The sequence below is a fragment of the Moschus berezovskii genome, chromosome 23 (genome assembly GCF_049115385.1).
Source record: "Moschus berezovskii isolate FMDL1 chromosome 23, NW_MosBer_1.0, whole genome shotgun sequence".
Classification (NCBI taxonomy): domain Eukaryota; kingdom Metazoa; phylum Chordata; class Mammalia; order Artiodactyla; family Moschidae; genus Moschus; species Moschus berezovskii.
This window is the reverse complement of record NC_142482.1, coordinates 32,763,001-32,776,729: the sequence shown is the minus strand read 5'-3', so window position 1 is coordinate 32,776,729 and position 13,729 is coordinate 32,763,001. Positions and strand designations below refer to the sequence as shown.

At 37.3% G+C, this 13,729-nt stretch overlaps 1 protein-coding gene across 1 annotated transcript in view; it reads right to left on the bottom strand.

The window, feature by feature from the left end:
• Window positions 1-4,676: 4,676 nt before the first annotated feature.
• Window positions 4,677-13,729, bottom strand: part of CD2AP (CD2 associated protein) — an 89,530-nt gene continuing 80,477 nt past the window's right edge. Inside the window, exons 17-18 of the mRNA XM_055406524.2 lie at window positions 12,965-13,028; window positions 4,677-7,660 (exon numbers count right to left, since the gene is read on the bottom strand). Coding sequence (XP_055262499.2) covers window positions 7,619-7,660; window positions 12,965-13,028 — 106 coding nt within the window. The 3' untranslated portion in view covers window positions 4,677-7,618. The remainder of the gene's footprint in view (window positions 7,661-12,964; window positions 13,029-13,729) is intronic.

The following is a 13,729-nucleotide window of genomic DNA, read 5'->3' as shown; positions in this document are numbered from 1 at the left end:
CAGCGGATGTTGGCAATTTGATCTCTGGTGCCTCTGCCTTTTCTAAAACCTACTTGAACATCTGGGAGTTCACGGTTCACATATTGCTGAAGCCTGGCTTGGAGAATTTTGAGCATGACTTTGCTAGCGTGTGAGATGAGTGCAATTGTGCAGTAGTTTGAGCATTCTTTGGCATTGCCTTTCTTTAGGATTGGAATGAAGACTGACCTCTTCCAGTCCTGTGGCCACTGCTGAGTTTTCCAAATCTGCTGGCATATTGAGTGCAGCACTTTCACAGCATCATCTTTCAAGAACTGAAATAGCTCAACTGGAATTCCATCACCTCCACTAGCTTTGTTTGTAGTGATGCTTTCTAAGGCCCACTTGACTTCACATTCCAAGATGTCTGGCTCTAGGTCAGTGATCACGTTATCGTGACTGTCTTGGCACAGTTGTGCTCATTTCACAAGCTAGCAAAGTAATCATCAAAACCCCTCAAGCAAGGCTTCAACAGTATGTGAACCGAGAACTTCCAGATGTACAAGCTGGATTTAGAAAAGGCAGAGGAACTAGAGATTAAACTGCCGACATCTGCTGGATCATAGAAAAAGCAAGAGAATTCCAGAAAAACATCTTCTGCTTCATTGACTATGCTAAAGCCTTTGACTATGTGGATCACAACAAACTGTGCTAAGTTCTTAAAGAAATGCGAATACCAGACCACCTTACCTGCCTCCTGAGAAACCTGTATGTAGGTCAAGAAGCAAGTTATAACCAGACATGGAACAACAGACTGGTTCCAAATTGGGAAAGGAGTATTTCAAGGCTGTATATTGTCACCCTGTTTATTTAACTTATATGCAGAGTACATCGTGCAAAATGCTGGGCTGGATGAAGCATAAGCTGGAACCAAGATTGCCAGAAGTATCAATAACCTCAGATATGCAGATGACACCACCCTAATGGCAGAAAGCAAAAGGGAACTAAAGAGCCTCTTGATGAAGGTGAAAGAGGAGAGTGAAAAAGCTGGCTTAAAACTCAACATTGAAAAAACTAAGATCATGGCATCTGATCCCATCACTTCATAGCAAATAAAGGGGAAAAAGTGGAAGCAGTGACAGACTTTATTTTCTTGGACTCCAAAATCACCGCAGATGGTGACTGCAGCCATGAAATTAAAATAAAAGACGCCGGCTCCTTGGAAGAAAAGCTTTGACAAACCTAGACAGCATATTAAAAAGCAGAGACATTATTTTGCTGACAAAGGTTCATATAGTCGAAGCTACGATTTTTCCATATCACATCCAGCAATGTATGGATGTGAGTTGGACCATGAAGAAGGCTGAGCGCTGAATTGATGCTTTTGAACTGTGGTGTTGGAGAAGACTGTTGAGAGTCCCTTGTACTGCAAGATCAAACCAGTCAATCCTAAAGGAAATCAACCCTGAATATTCATTGGAAGGACTGATGCTGAAGCTGAAGCTCCAGTATTTTGGCCACCTGATGCAAAGAGCCGACTTATGAAGACCCTGCTGCTGGAAAAGAGTGAAGGCAGAAAGGGATGATAGACAATGAGATGGTTGGATGGAATCACTGGACTCAATGGACATTGGTATGAGCAAACTCCAGGGGATACCTGGTGTGTTGCAGTCCATGGGGTTGCAGTCAGAAACCCCTCTTGCTCTTACCTTTGAACTCTTGTCACCTGTGCTTAATCATGTTGGCTTTGCACATTTTCTAACAGAATATTGCCTATAGCCTGAATATACAGGATAGCCTATTCTCAAGGCTCTGACCTTTACACTTTTCTACTAAAAATTGCAGAACAGAGAATAACATTTGTCTCAGATGTTTATAGGCTGATTACTCACCATTGAATCGGCCCATTATTAGCCGCTTAGCACAGAGAAGAGCAGCAGGAGATAACCGTACTTTTATATGTTTCCTAAAACACTCCATCATCAAACCTGTTGTCTTTTCTGGGAGCCCCTAGGTTTTCTGTCATCTGTTGTAGGACTTACAGCAGTTGGCTTCTTTTTCAGTTTCACAGCCACTGCCACTTGGCCATAGAGGATTAGCATCTAAGACCATCTGATGGACATGTCTTTATTTTGTTCCAAATCTCAAAGCATTTGGGAGGTATTTTTACTATAACATTGTTGTGGTTGTTTATTTGGGAAGGATGTTTTTACCTTAAGTCTCTTTCAATCTATTAAGTTGATTTTTCATTCTTTTATTGTTTTTGGTCGGTTTCAAGGGAGAGGATAAGAGTGAAACATATTATTATTCTCTCATGTCAGACTATATTTGCATCCTGTTAACATTTAGTAATATTTCTAAAAATACACATGAAATATTAACACGTGATTTCCCTTATTAAAGAACTAAGTTACTCAGTGCACTTAAAATATAGTTTTACTTTTCCTAGCATTATTTACACAATTTTCTAGGAACTGACATAGAGCTATCAAAAACCACTTATAAACTGATAGGAAAGAACACCACCCAGTAGCTGCAAAATGGAAAACTACAACACCTGTGATAAAAAAAATTATTGGCTCAATACAAAAAATACTGATACTTATTTCTAAATTTATTTTCCTTTTATGTAAGCATATTCACAATAAAGTTGTAAGTGGTAAAAATAAAAGCAATAATTGTTAGGGTTCAGAAAAAAATTTTCACACTCCACTACCACCTAGTCTCTTAAACCTTGATTGGCAAATAAAGTTGAATAGACCCATTTGAGTTAAGCTGCTGCCAGCTTTTACTTCCTAAAACGGGGCTAAATTTGAACTTTTCCTTCAGACAACCATCTGCACAGGTGTTAGACAATGTCTAATGTCCTTTCAAACGCTGTAACTCTAGAACCCAAAATTTTACCATCCTTTGCACCTGCAAGGCTTAATTTATCCCGTTGATAAAGCCCAACAAAAAGCAAAAGTTATCAAACTAAAATTTTAAAATGACTTGCTGCACTTATTTTCCATATTGCTTCATAGCAGCGTCTCATTCCGTTTCTGATTCAGATCTTTCGGATTCCCAGTCCGGAGTCATGTGTGTGCTCAGCGAAAGCAAACGGGCCTTCATGTCTTCTGGACAGCAGTATCCCTTATCTGCGGTTTTGCTCTGTGCAGTTTCAGTTACCTGCAGTCAACTGCAGTCCAAAACCATGAAAATTTCCAGAAAGAGTTCTTAACCTTTAAAGTGCACGTTGTTCAGAATAGCATGACAAACCTTGCACCATCCTGGTCTGGACATTAGCCACTTAGGAGACACAGGGATGCAGTGCTTACATTAACTAACTCTTTGCTTTATTTAATAATGTCCCCAGAGTGTAAGAGTAGTGATGCTGGCAATTTAGAAATTACAAACAGTGCTTCCTTTAAGTGAAACAAGGACAGCTCTTGAGAACAAGAAAAAAAAAAAAAATCATCTGCTGATGCTGCTAAGATCTATGGCAAAAAAGAACCTTCTATCCACCCAACTGTGAAGAAAACAAATTCCTGCTAGTTTTGCTGTCCCACTTCAAGCTGCAAAAGTGAGGCCCAGCCACGATGTGTGGTAAGTTCTTAGTTACGATGAAAAAGGCATTATATTTGTAAAATATCTTTAGAGAGAAACCATATTCATGTGACTTTCATTAGAGTATATTGTTATAATTGTTCCATTATTAGTTGTTAATCGCTTAACCGTGCCTCATTTATAAACTAAATCCCAGGTGCATATGTATAGGAGAAAACAGTATAATGTAAGGTTCAATATTGTTTGTGGCTCTAGGCTTCTTCTGGGGGGGTGTCTTAGAACGTACCCAATATGGATAAGGACACATGACTGTATTTTCTCTTATTTACCAGGACTCCAGTTGTGAGTTCAGAAACCCCAAGAGTTTATGTTCAAGTTTATACTTAAGCAACCAAGCAGTGGGGGAGTAGTTGGGGCTTGGGAAAATTGTCGTCAGTTTAAAAATCCTCCTGTATTCTATTCTCATATCTGTATACTCTACTTTGCTCTTTCAAATCAGCTTTTTCCAGATGACAGAAAAATGTAACCGTGCAGAGCTTTCATGCTGAGGCTAGCTCTTTGTTTCAAATATTTAAAATCTCAATCTCTGAGTCAATAAGAGGCTTCAATTTGGGCAAAGCACTCTCAGCTCCATTTTGAACATTAGACAAATGAAAGGAGTATTTCCTCCAAAGAAAGGGTTGCTGCATTCAAAAACAAGGGGAGAGGATGTACTTGCCTTTTTCATCTGCCTAATTCATATTATCTCCATCACTGCAAGATGTTTTTGAGAAGAGTAAATTAACCTCTCCCATTTTTAAAACTCTACCCCATGGCACACTCCATAAGGTTCAGTTCAGTTCAGTGAACTGAACCCCATGGCAAACATTCCATAAGGTACTTCATATAAATCATTTCAAATTCTCCCTGTACTATGAGGTAGGAATTATCTCACAGTTCCAACTGAAACAAAAGACTCACAAAGGTTCAGGAAACATCACACAAGTCTAGAACTTTTAATGCCTTCATATCTTTCTGTTTGCACTGTTACATTTGGATCGCAAAGAGTTGGACACGACTGAGCGACTAAAACGTTTTACTTGGAAAACTCAAATATAAAATAATCTTTGTCATACTCTGCAATAAGTATAAGCTAAAGTTAATGAAAAAATAATCAATAAAGACTGCACAACTGGCAATACTATTCTTTATTTTCTTTTTGAAGGAGAAGCACGCTTTTTTACAGCACCGGTAAACAAGTCAGTAAAGTATACTGTTCTGAGTTTCCCCACAAATATATATTATTTTTTTTTTTTTGGAATGTTAGAATACCACAACACCAACTGCATTACATAATAGTTCCTGAAGGCAAGTTAGGCTATAACAAGGGTAAAATTTTATGGCTAAGAATATTCATAGCAGCAACTTTTAAAAAGATGATTTTATTAAATCAAGTCATTGCACTTGGTCATTTTATTGCTACAGCAATACAAGGCCATTAAATTTTAACACTTCTCATTGCTGATTTGAACTGATTGTCTCATTCTGTTGATACATTTCAAGTTTAAATGCAAGCATAAAATGTTTACCAATACATCTAGAGAGCACTTGGGTTGTTGCTGTTGTTTTTTCTGTAATCACAGTAAGAAGCATAAAAAGAGAATCCTCTGTTACACCAGGCCCATTCTCTCTTCCTATCTTCAGACTTAGATTTTGTAGAGAGGTAACAGCTTTATAGTATGACTGAAGCCCAGTGGTCACATACATACACACAGTACATCTAATATTAAAATATAATTCCACAAATTAGTAATATGATGTGTTTCAAAGAATAGCACACCTGAACAACACATTCACTAACAATTTGGCAATGACAGATGCCAAGCAGTTCACCTCTACTGTCATTTATACTCACTCATTATTAAAAAAAAAGAGAAAAAGATTTATCCCCAAGTAAAAGCTATTATTATTACACAGCATCTTGTGATATGAACTTTACAGGAATTAATAAAATTCCTATATCAAGAGCAAATACTGGTGAATTGCTAGATTAACGTAATCGTTTTTCCCTTTAAATTTGTTGGGTTTTCTTTACTATTTTGTCAAGGGTAGGAAAACAGATATGCTACTTTATTATTTTTCAATTCTAACTGAGGCAAACAAACACTTTAAATTTAAATGTCTTTCTGCACTCATGACCATCTTGATCTTACGCACTGGTGAGAAAATGACCAACAAAAACTTTAAGAACAGCCTCAAATCCTCTGGAAACTTCCCCTACTCTACTATTAGGGTGGGGAGGAGCCCCTTCATAAGACTTTACAGTCATCAAGCTGAAGGATGATTTCCAGAATACACTGTTTCTATTTCTCCCTAAGGACCTTCATAATAAAAGAAAATTAGACGCAATTTATTTAAGAAGGAAATCATTCATTTGACAAGTCATTTAAAAACATTAGATGAAGAATAAACAATTTTGTTCAGTAGTGACCTCATCAGAAGAGCCCAAGGACTTTAAAAAGTTAAGAGGTATTCACTCAATACACAATCAGATTTCCCCCAAAGCACTAAAGTTGTGGATCTAACATCAGTAATTATGTATTAGAGTTTCTATTATTTTCTATTTCACTTTTCTTTTATTGGAGACAACATGACAAAATTTCATTAACACAAGATTTCAGTATTGTAAAACTAAAACTTAAAGGAAAAATATTGTTTTGGGGGTTTTAACAATACAAAATAGAAGCATGATAGATGGTACTTAAAATCTCAAAGTCATTTGCTATAATAAAGCTTAAAGTCTAATCTTTTTGCAAAAAATAAAATCAAATTTTTACTTTTAATAAAAACTCACATATGTTGAGACATATTATCTGTAGATAACATTTTAAAATGCTCAAGCGTTCATAAATTACTCTGAAGAATCTGCTCTTCATCCATTTTGTGAAAATGCATTTTGAAAATGGCCAACTATATTTGGTTTTAAATAAGCTTTATGATCTACTAGACACTCTTTTTAAAGTTGGTACCTAAATGATAGCCCACATCTCCACCAGTTAGTTTAGTCCAGCAGGTAAATTACACAATGTAAAACCTGAGTATATACATAATGATAGCATGACAAAGTATGAAACTGCACACTGAAGTTCTGAAAGTTCTGGAGTTTTGTTTTCCACATTTCCGATGTTAAAAATCAGAGGCAGGGGCATGAAGAATTAAATCACAAGATCATGAAATGAGTTAATATTTGAGCCCGTAAAATAAGCAGAGAAGTACAGCAATAAGGCTGGTGTTTGCATATTATATGTGCTGTTGTTTGTAGGCACAACAAGTTAACGATTAAATTGACATTTTTTAGTTCCTTAGACCTTATATGAGCTTAAAATATAGCTCACATTTTCCCCAATATATTTAACAATCTGATACATTTTAACTAAATTCCTTTTATGAATCCTATAGTGCAAGCAATATAAAATATTCCCAAAGTTGAAGAAATTATTTTGCTTATTTCGTTAGTCATTACTATATGCATGGGTGAGTAATCTGGTTCATAGCTAGGAAACTCTTATTTCATCACCCAGAGTACAAACAGCACTGCAAACAAACAGGCACAACAGTGTAATCCTGGGTTAAGAAGCTAAACATAAAAAATATATATATACAAAGTTTATATCCCTTATGTTTTACGGGAAAAGTAGTGGCTACAGTTACTATAAAGCTAAACTGTCCCTCTCAAATGATATATTTTACAGATTATTTGAAAAGATACCACCATATTTATAGTATAGATCTCTTTAAAAATAATACTACAATTCTGATAAAAAAAAAACTATTGTGAACTTTCCTTTTTATACAGATTCAGTAGTATTTTAAAGCAAACTAAACAAAAAAGTTTGCAATCCCAGCACATAAGAAATAAGGCCTCTTTTTTTTGTATTGGCAAAACAAAATATATAAAAAAAAATTCACCCTCCCGCCTACAACTTTTCTATAGATATAATATACTATATTCATGTAGTATATGAGTTCATATACTCATATTCTTTATCACAATATCAGCATTGGTTATTTCAGTTGAAGTTCATAGTGTTGTTTCTGAATCCCTGGACATTGATAACACTGGGTGCACGTCACCTCAGGAAGACAGGAATGCTTTTTTCAGCTTCTCTATTTCCACCTAAAATACAAGACATAAATTGAGCAACAGATAAAGATCTTTACTTTAGTAAGGTGTGTTTATTTTATCCTAAGTCGAGAAGATCTGATCATAATTTCAAGCTTCCAGATTTTGGTTTCCAATCTAAAATCCATTTTCCAATGGTGTGATAAATACTTAAAAGGTTCAACACAATGCAAGTTCTTTAGTGGTACGTGACAACAATAAAAAAAAGCAGCTACAGCTGCTTTTGTAGAGAACAATGTTAAATAATGTGAGTATTTCAAGATCTGCAAGAAAAATCTTCAGCCCTGCCAAGAACAAGAGCATCCTCGAAACCAAATTAAGAAATATTCTTGTACCTATAATTACACAAAGCGGGCAGTACAGATTTTTTTTTTCCCCCAAAAACAGCAGGACCAGTTTAGTTCTATGTTTTTCACTTACTGCTTAGATAATATTGGTAAATCACTTAACCTCACTTGGTCTCAACTTCCTCAACTGTAAACAAGTATGTTCTAGATTAAGTTGCCTTTGAAGCCCAGGAATATATACAAAATTCAGTTAATAGGTTATAAATATTTCCACCATTAGGTAGAAGACATTCTTCACTTAACAGAAATTCATGATTTAAGACACTGAAGAAGAAAGTTAGAAAAATTCACAAAATTTTCACAATAACACTAGTTGTTTTTAATTTTGACATAATACAAATAACTAAGTTGAGGCTAAAAGAGATTAAATACCACATTTGTGATTCCGCGCAGAACTTGTACTGGTAAAGTCTAAGGCTTTAAAAGCCACAGTTTTTGTACTCTCTTCCCATTATATCCCCTTCATGGGTCACAGCCATGTCGTGGAGAAGGGACTTGTGTAACTCAATGAAGCTATGAGCCATGCCATGCAGGGCCACCCAGGACAGACAGGTCACAGTGGAGATATTTTTATCATCTTTGACCATTCACTGCATGTAGAAACATTTAGGGCTTACCTTCTCCTTACACCATCATCCTCTCTCCCATCATCCCTTTCCCCAATAAGGCATACAAATAATGCATGTTATGGCTAACTTCTGACAAACAGTTCATTACTAAACGATGAGCATTTTGCAACTGCCAGAAAGTATAATTTCAATAAGCTCACTATCTCCTAAGGGATCCTAACCATTCAAGAATGGTTTGCTTATGCCCGGATATTTCCTGGTATTATTCTTTGACTAAGACGATTGTTTTGTCAGACTTTATTTTTTTGGGCTCCAAAATCACTGTGGATGCTGATTGCAGCCATGAAATTAAAAGACGCTTGCTCCTTGCAAGGAAAGTTATGACCAACCTAGATAGCATATTAAAAAGCAGAGACATTACTTTGCCAACCGAGGTCCATTTAGTCAAGGCTATGGTTTTTCCCGTGGTCATGTACGGATGTGAGAGTTGGACTGTGAGGAAAGCTGATCGCCGAAGAATTGATGCTTTTGAACTGTGGTGCTAGAGAAGACTCTTGAGAGTCCCTTGGACTGCAAGGAGATCCCACCAGTCCACTCTAAAGGAGATCAGTCCTGGGTGTTCATTGGAAGGACTGATGCTGAAGCTGAAACTCCAATACTTTGACCACCTCATATGACGAGTTGACTCACTGGAAAAGACCCTGACGCTGGGAGGGATTGGGGGCAGGAGGAGAGGGGACGACAGAGAATGAGATGGCTGGATGGCATCACCGACTCGATGGACATGAGTTTGAGTGAACTCCGGGAGTTGGTGATGGACAGGGAGGCCTGGTGTGCTGTGATTCATGGGGTCGCAAAGAGTCGGACACAACTGAGCGACTGAACTGACCTGACCTGACCTGAAGATTATTAGCTAAACACGTTAGCAGCATGTACTGAGACAAAATACCCTCAATCTTCAGCGAGAGTTTCTCTCTTAGCATGTTTATGGTCATTGTTCATCACTAGTTTTTTGTATAACTCCGCAGTGTAATTTAATACTATCTGATGTTAATGTGAGGGATTCCCTGTTAGCTCAGTGGTAAAGAATCTGCCTGCCTATCTATGCAGGAGATGTGGGTTCAATCCTTGGGTCCAGAAGATGCCCTGGAGAAGGAAATGGCAACCCACTCCAGTATTCTTGCCTGGGAAATCCCACTGACAGAGGAGCCTGACGGGCTACAGTCCATGGGGTCACAAAAAGAATTGGACATAACTCAGCAACTGAACAACAACAAATGTTAATGCTATAGTAAGTCAAAGTATTATTTTTAATTTGGAGGAAAATATAGTTTCTCCTTTAAAACTATGATCCTAAAACTCTATTGCCTTTATTAAGTACACTTTTGCAAATACAAGGGTCAAATTTTTCCCATTTAAAAAACTTTATAGCACGGGTCAGTAAGAAGCTAAGTAACAGCCGATTTTGCTGGGAAACAAAAATTAGATGAAATTCTTCAAAATAAGAAACAATTCATTTGACTTTTCATAATTTTTATGACAAATTTATCATTATTAGTTCCTCTTGCTAACAACATTAATACCTTATTTCCACATATGAATAGTTATGTATAAAAATATAAGGAACAAAAGTCAAGAAACATTTAAAATTTTTTTTCAATGTCTACCATGCTTTACACTGGGACTTTAACATACATTTAGAAGATAGTATGTATCTCCTACCATTTATTAGTGTGACAAAAATTTGTCAGCAATCTAATATGCATACAGCACTGTACTGAGAGCTATGGGCAAAGATGAAACAGAAAAAGATCCCACCTCCAACAGTACAGAAGTGGGCAAAATAAGTACATAACATAAACAGTGATAAGATAGAAAATTATTACTTATTCATCTCCTGTAAAACTAAACAACATGAATTTGAAATAAGAAAACCCGCTTTTAATCAGAAGACTGGTGGCCAACTCAATGAATGTCATTGTTTGAGCAGGGCCTTGAGCATCTACAGAACTTGGGCATGAGAAGATGAGACAAAAAGGAAACCCATGAAAATACAGTAGGAGCAAAAATTCAGGCCAGGGACTTTCCTGGTAGTCCAGTGGTTAAGACTCTGCATTTCCATTGCACAGAAGCTCGGGTTCAATCCCTGGTCAGGGAACTAAGATCCCACACACCGCACAGCACGGCCAACAACAATAATAATAATAATCCAGGCAAATCAATGGTGAGGGACAATTGGGGATGAGAAGCAAGTGAGCAAAGATAAACTAGGATTGGGACATAAGATACTTCATATACCAAGTCAATAAGCTTGAACGCCATTCAGCAAGCAATAGGGAGTTCTCAGAAACACCAAGTAAGGAAAGACAAGAATGAGAGAAACAAACTAAACAGAAGGTACGAGCGTGAGAAACGGAGAGAAAGTCAGAAAGGACAGAAGTCCCACGTCTGCAGGACTAGACGGGCAACAAACTTTCAACTCAAACAGAAAATCAGAATCTGAATAGAAGGTATAGGGGACATGCTCAGTGGAACATTCAGGAAGACTACTAGCTGAAAACACAAGAGAGAAGCTGGGAAAAGAAGAACTAGACTTCAGTGGAAGATGCACCACAGCTAATCGCCATACACCTGGGCGGAGGTGGGCACCGTGGATACACAGAGGGGAGGGCTGAGGTTAGCACTGCAGGAGCACCTCACTTAGGTGAGGAGGGCTGAGAAGTCAGAAGGAAGAATGCAGGGTCGCGGAAACCAGAACACACTTTGAAAAGTAGAAACGTGAAGTGCTGAAGAAACTGAAGAGACACAGGAGGTGCCATCAGAAGCACAAAATGCAAAGGGTTAAGGACTGAATTAAAAGTGAAGAATCAGTGACTACAAATGTATGTTTTCCTTGTGCTTTTGCTGGGTTTGCAACAAATGAATCATGAGTGAAAAGAGAAAATTACAGATCAAGAGGGTAGCATGACCTAAAGGGGGGCTTTTTACTTTTTGAATAAAGAGGAAAATTGAGTACTTTCAGGCAAAGAAAAGAGAGCACCAATAAAGGGTACATGTCAGATAAAAAGAGTAAAAATGGAGTTTTGATAATCTGCCCAATACCTTCACATATAATATCTCAACAAGTAAAGCTAAACTAGGTAAGTGACTTCCTCATTCAAGCTGTGTAACTTAATACCTAAGAGCAAAGGTTCTGAAGTCTGGCTGCTTCTCTTAAAAAATGTTAGCTCCACTGCTGACTTAATCATTCTAAACCCTAGTTTCCTCACTCTTAAAATAGGAACAATGATGCTTACAAGTTGTTATGTGTCCAATGAGACAATGTTCAGGAAGTGCTAAGTCTGACATACATGCAGTTCTCAACTGAAAGTCACAAGGCTACGTCAGAAGAGGAGCTCAAGTTTTTTTTTTTTTTTTTTAAGAAGTTCCATGTTTGCTGTTCCACCGTGAAAACAAAAAGAAACAGGGTAAATAAGAAGGTAAGGTAAAATAGGGAGGAGTGTGCAAGAGAAGGCAATGGCAACCCACTCCAGTACTCTTGCCTAGAAAATCCCATGGACGGAAGAGCCTGGTGGGCTGCAGTCCATGGGGTCGCTAAGAGTCTGACCCGACTGAGCCACTTCACTTTCACGCATTGGAGAAGGAAATGGCAACCCACTCCAGTGTTCTTGCCTGGAGAATCCCAGGGACAGGGGAGCCTGGTGGGCTGCCATTTATGGGGTCGCACAGAGTCGGACACGACTGAAGCGACTTAGCAGCAGGAGCAGCAAGACTTAAATACAAAATGGGAAGAGCCTCTTAAGAAAAGGAGGAAACACTGAGATATGCGGAAAAAAACTCAAACACAAAAAAATACAAATGAAGACAGAAGTCAGTGAGGATGGGAAAAAAGGAAGATAAATAAGTGAAACTGTCAGTCATCAGCAGTGTGAAGATGTGACATTAGCTATAAAGTAAAATTAATTCAGTGAGAAGTCAAAGTCAGCAAATCTAAAGCCATTTCATTGCCATTACCACTAACCCTGCCCCCAAGCAAAAAAAAGTTTAACTGTGAAGAAAACTACAGGTCAAGAGAGAAACAGAGTGCAAAAGATCTAGAACTAGACACTTTTAAGAGACAAGAATGATGTCTGCTTTATTCAGGAGTGTCTCCCGTGTGCCTCATGCCTACAAGAGTGCACGCTCAAAAACATTTGCTGAATGAATGAATGGAATGTGGCAGGGAGTCAGCAAGAGATTAATTAAATGGTGACCCATGGTAGGGAGTGTCCAACCAAAGCAGGATAGCATAATTTGTGGTGGAACCAATCACCCAGATGGGTTGGAAAAAACATGTCTAGTTTATGCTGACTACAATCTCAATGCTGGAAGAAATGAATTACCTCTAGATTACTTCTCATTTCCTTCTCTTCTTCCAAATCTTTTCGTAGTTTATCCAGTTCTTTCCTAAAAACAAAGTTATTTATTGCTGTTAAGTCTTTCGATTAATAAATGTATTTTACTAAGGTGAACAAATCTGTTGGCTGATATCCCAGAACACAGGAAAAACTTTGCAAAGGAAAACTTCAAATTCTCTAAATGAAACAATTCAAAATGACAGTTAAAAACACAGCAAAAGCAGGGCAAACCTGAGAGAACGAAACTTTTAAGTGAATACAGGTAATTTTCCATATTCAGTTATCATCCATTTCCGAGGCAGTATACACAGCTCAAATAAGGTGGTAAAATGAATGTCAAAATATGTCACCGGGCAAAACAAATTATAGTTTTTAATATAATAAACCGAACTTTACATATGTCTTTCTCTCTTTTAAACTTAAATATTGCATTAAAACTCCAAAATCCAAACCAATAACAAAAAACTTCAGCCAGCAATTCCTCTCCTATAACTCATGTTTTCATTTTTCAAGGCTTCTGTCTTTTTATATAGTCATTTTCCCTTCTATTTCATTCTCCAAGAGGAATTCAAGATTTTTAAAATAGTCTTTGGAAAGACTTATAAAAGATCTGATATATATGCTTTAAAATACAGGTCATTAATATTTTTATTCATTCTATAGCTTATTTAAGAGCATCTATGGGCAATCTGTACATGTATTTCTTAGTTCTTAACAGCATACTTGGCATCAAAAATGTAAGCTGTCCCA